The sequence below is a fragment of the Solanum tuberosum genome, unplaced genomic scaffold (genome assembly GCF_000226075.1).
Source record: "Solanum tuberosum cultivar DM 1-3 516 R44 unplaced genomic scaffold, SolTub_3.0 scf00040, whole genome shotgun sequence".
Taxonomy (NCBI): domain Eukaryota; kingdom Viridiplantae; phylum Streptophyta; class Magnoliopsida; order Solanales; family Solanaceae; genus Solanum; species Solanum tuberosum.
In genome coordinates this window covers 1,992,386-1,995,946 of record NW_006238964.1, presented here as the reverse complement: position 1 = coordinate 1,995,946, position 3,561 = coordinate 1,992,386, and the positions used below count along the sequence as shown (strand labels likewise).

The window sequence follows — 3,561 nt, the reverse complement described above, 5'->3', positions numbered from 1 at the left end:
ACACCAATTATACTCATTTTTCTAGCAAGCTAATCCATGTAGATACCCAATGAAAAGATACAATACCAACTTCTATTTATTTTTTTGGTAGCAACTGTAAAACCAACTTCTATTTTTGTTTTTACTATTTTCCAAAAAAAAAAAAGAAGAGGTGGTAGCTTTTGAAAATAGTAATGGAAGTTGAGACAGGAAATTAATTAGTTGTGCCCGTGAGCCCTCCATGTGCAAATTTCTCACCTTTCAAGTTTTCAAGTTATGGCACAATGGCCCATGTCATTGACAAAGGCGCAATATGCACAATACAATTTGCTTCCACCGATCATTCCCCCACACCCACTTTCCACCTTATTAAATTTACACTGTATTTTTTATCTCTTTACTTCATTTGTCAACAAACGAATAAAATCTAATTCCTTCAACCTTGTCCAAATTGATACTAGAATTAACCAATATGTAGGGAAACCTATTCACCCTTCGGTCATCTAGTTTATTAATATGATTGAAGTCTACACTTTGAGTTGTATATATTCTGGAATAACAATTGACACCTTTTAAATGCAAAATTATATATAAGCTTAATTGTGTATATTCTTAGTTATATTTTGACGTTTCTTAATACAAATTTTGTTTCCGCCATTACTTGCAACTCTCTTGCTTTTAGAAGGTACTAATTAGCACTTTTCTATAGACTCAAGTTCACTAACCAAACGATCCCTTAATTGATAGCATGATATAAATATTAAGAGATGATTAGTTGAATTTGTAGTTTCCTTTCTTGTGACGTAAAGTATAGTACTCTTATTTTTATGTTGGTGATATATGGAAGTTAAACGCATAACGATATAGTCAAGAAATGATTTGGCAAATACAAACGAAACAAGATATAATTACCTAAAAATATTTGACTTAACAAGTCTTAAAATGAATCTATAAATTAATTAATACCAAAATTAAGAGAAACGTTACAAAATTCTAATTTCTATTTCGCATTTAATCTTCTTCTCTTTTTTTTTTTTTTCTAGGATTGCTAGGAACATTTTATTTTTTGCTCCTATATCTTGATATCCTGATATTTTCAACTTTCTAAAACTAGATGGAATTAGGAAAATGGGATTGTTAATTCAAACTTTTTTAAAACGAGAAAAGTGCAAAGTAGTTATCCCCTACACTAGGTGACTGATACTAGATGAGGTGCCTGAAATTTGGACCACAATTTTGGTGATGATGAAGCAGGAATTCATCACCACCGTTTGATACACCGAAAATTGTGGGTTGACTAAGCAATTGATGCTGGTGGTGATGTGCTTGGTGTCTCTGGAGATCCTTTTGCCTCCGGAGCTCCAGAACTTTCCGATGAGAATTCGAGTGCCTCGCTGAGATAAAAGTCGGGCTAGACGCCGGTCGATACTCCGGCACAAGCCTACCTGACTTGTACCTAACTCCACATGCATTGCACAGAGTTTTTGGACCTAATGGCCCTGTGCGCCACTGTGGTGTCTTATCAGAAGCACAGTGAAGGCATTTGCGTCCCGGCGTTTCCACACTCTCTCGCTTCTTCGACGGCGCTTTGGTGGCTTTGGCTGTGGCGAAAGTAGTGTTGTTAGCAGATGGAGGCGAGATGCTGTTGCTCTCTGATGATGATGTGGCAGGGGATAAGAGCAGCTGGAGGCGTGAGGACCAGTCACAGGGAGCGGCGCGTGATCGCTTGCTGCGAGCTTTGCCAGGAACAGAGGTGTCGGTGGGGAAGGCAGGTGGCGAGTTAGGTCCGGTGGAAAATGTGGTTGCGGAGGATGAACTGTCGGTGGTGATGGTGGAGGAATTAATGTTTGCTACAGGGATGAACTGCAGGTTTTGAACGTCGTCACTTGAGAATGATTCCTCCACAAAATTTGAGAGCCATTCAAGCTCAGCCAAGTCATCAAACTGTTACAAACAGATAAACAAGTTAAATTCACTGAATTTCAACCAAATAGTATGAATTTGAACTCTATTATTCAATACAACTGTAAAACGATACATGAATTGTTCACATTTTACACGTTGTTGATTTACAATTTCTCAGACAAAATTTGATTCCGAAATTGGCGGAAAAGATGAAACAAAACAATTTTCTCGTGTAATTACCGGAACGCAGAGTTCGCTGTTAGGGAAGGGAGCATCGGTGAAGCTGCGGCCGCTCAGGTTGCCATTAAATTGTCCATCTCCACCAGAAACAGAGGAATTACAGCTGTCAACGACGGTAACGGTGGATGAATCAGTAGAATTTCCTGTAATATTGTTGAAAAATGCGTCGGCCATAACTTCATCTTCCTTAGGGATAACCAAAAGATCATCCACAGAAAAATTGTTACAGTTATTATTATTATTGATGTTATTCGGAATTTGTTCGTCTCCGGCATGTGAGAAAAAGCCGCTGACGAATAAATCCGATGCTTCCATTGTTAGAAAAAAGAAGAAGAAGTTGTTGGTGTGTAGTGTAAGAATGGTGGAGTGTAAAACGCAAAGTAACGGTAGGTTTGAGACTAATTCTTTATATGGAGAATCGGAAGCTGAGAAAAAGGAAGAGAGAATGAAGGAATTGAGTGTGAAGAGGACAGACAAGTGCTCAAAAGCTGAAAGTAAGGGGTCCGGGTCAGAGGCCTTTTCATAAGTGTAATGAAGGTCTTTCTCGTAATTACACTTCACCATTTTTATTTTTATTTTAAAGCATCTTTTATTACCTCTCCCTTTTTTATAGCACAATTTAAAAATTGTGTAATAAAAATTACACATCACTTGCTAAATCTGTAAAGTTGTTTCATTTTCCCCTTAACATGCTTGTATTTTAAGTACTACTACTACTTTTTATTATAGTGTAAAAATAAAATAAAATGAATTGTTAAGCAAATTTGAAAGTTTATATTATCACTGGATGTTTTAATAATGATTTCAAATTTTACTTTATCTTTGTGGTAAGTAAAGGATTACTTTAGACTTTTTTAGAGTTTGAAACTTTGTTTTAAAGGTCAAAAATTGAATACTAAAGGTGCTAATTTAAATTGGATGTCACGGCTGTCATGTGCTGTTCGAATAATTTAAATGAAGAATCTGTATGTATTTATCTTCTTCTTTTTTAGTACAAGTAAAGTTAATTAGTACTTACTGTAATTAATTAATTAACAAAAATTAGTGAAGTGGATTAAAATCGATACAACCCCTTTACCCTTAAGAATCGATCCAGCAGGTTTTGTCGCCGTGAAGCTACCATTAGAGTCCAAGTTTACAGCCGGATTCCTCTGTTTTTTTCTTTTTCTATGTATTATTATTATCTCTTATTATTACTAGTATTAACTTTGCCTTAATCCATCGGGAATTGCGCTTTGTCCCCTGTTTTTTTTTTTAATAAAAAATATTTATAATAATAATAAAAAAGTTTAAGCTGTTTCCTGGGTACTGCTATTTTTTTAACTCCATTATTAGTACTTCGTTTACCTTGTTAACTCTCATGTTAATATATTCCTTAACCCACGTTTAAGCACGAACATTACAGCTCAAACTGGTTCAAATTGCTCAGTCATCATG

General features: G+C 35.7%; 1 protein-coding gene across 1 annotated transcript; it reads right to left on the bottom strand.

Moving 5' to 3' along the window:
- Nucleotides 1-916: 916 nt before the first annotated feature.
- LOC102581702 (GATA transcription factor 12-like) lies at nucleotides 917-2,724 on the bottom strand. Its single transcript, XM_006342987.2, has 2 exons — nucleotides 2,125-2,724; nucleotides 917-1,923 (listed from the first exon to the last, which is right to left on the bottom strand). Exons 1-2 carry the CDS (start codon nucleotides 2,686-2,688, stop codon nucleotides 1,183-1,185), a joined length of 1,305 nt encoding a protein of 434 aa, XP_006343049.2. The 5' UTR covers nucleotides 2,689-2,724; the 3' UTR covers nucleotides 917-1,182.
- Between the last annotated feature and the right edge of the window lie 837 nt (nucleotides 2,725-3,561).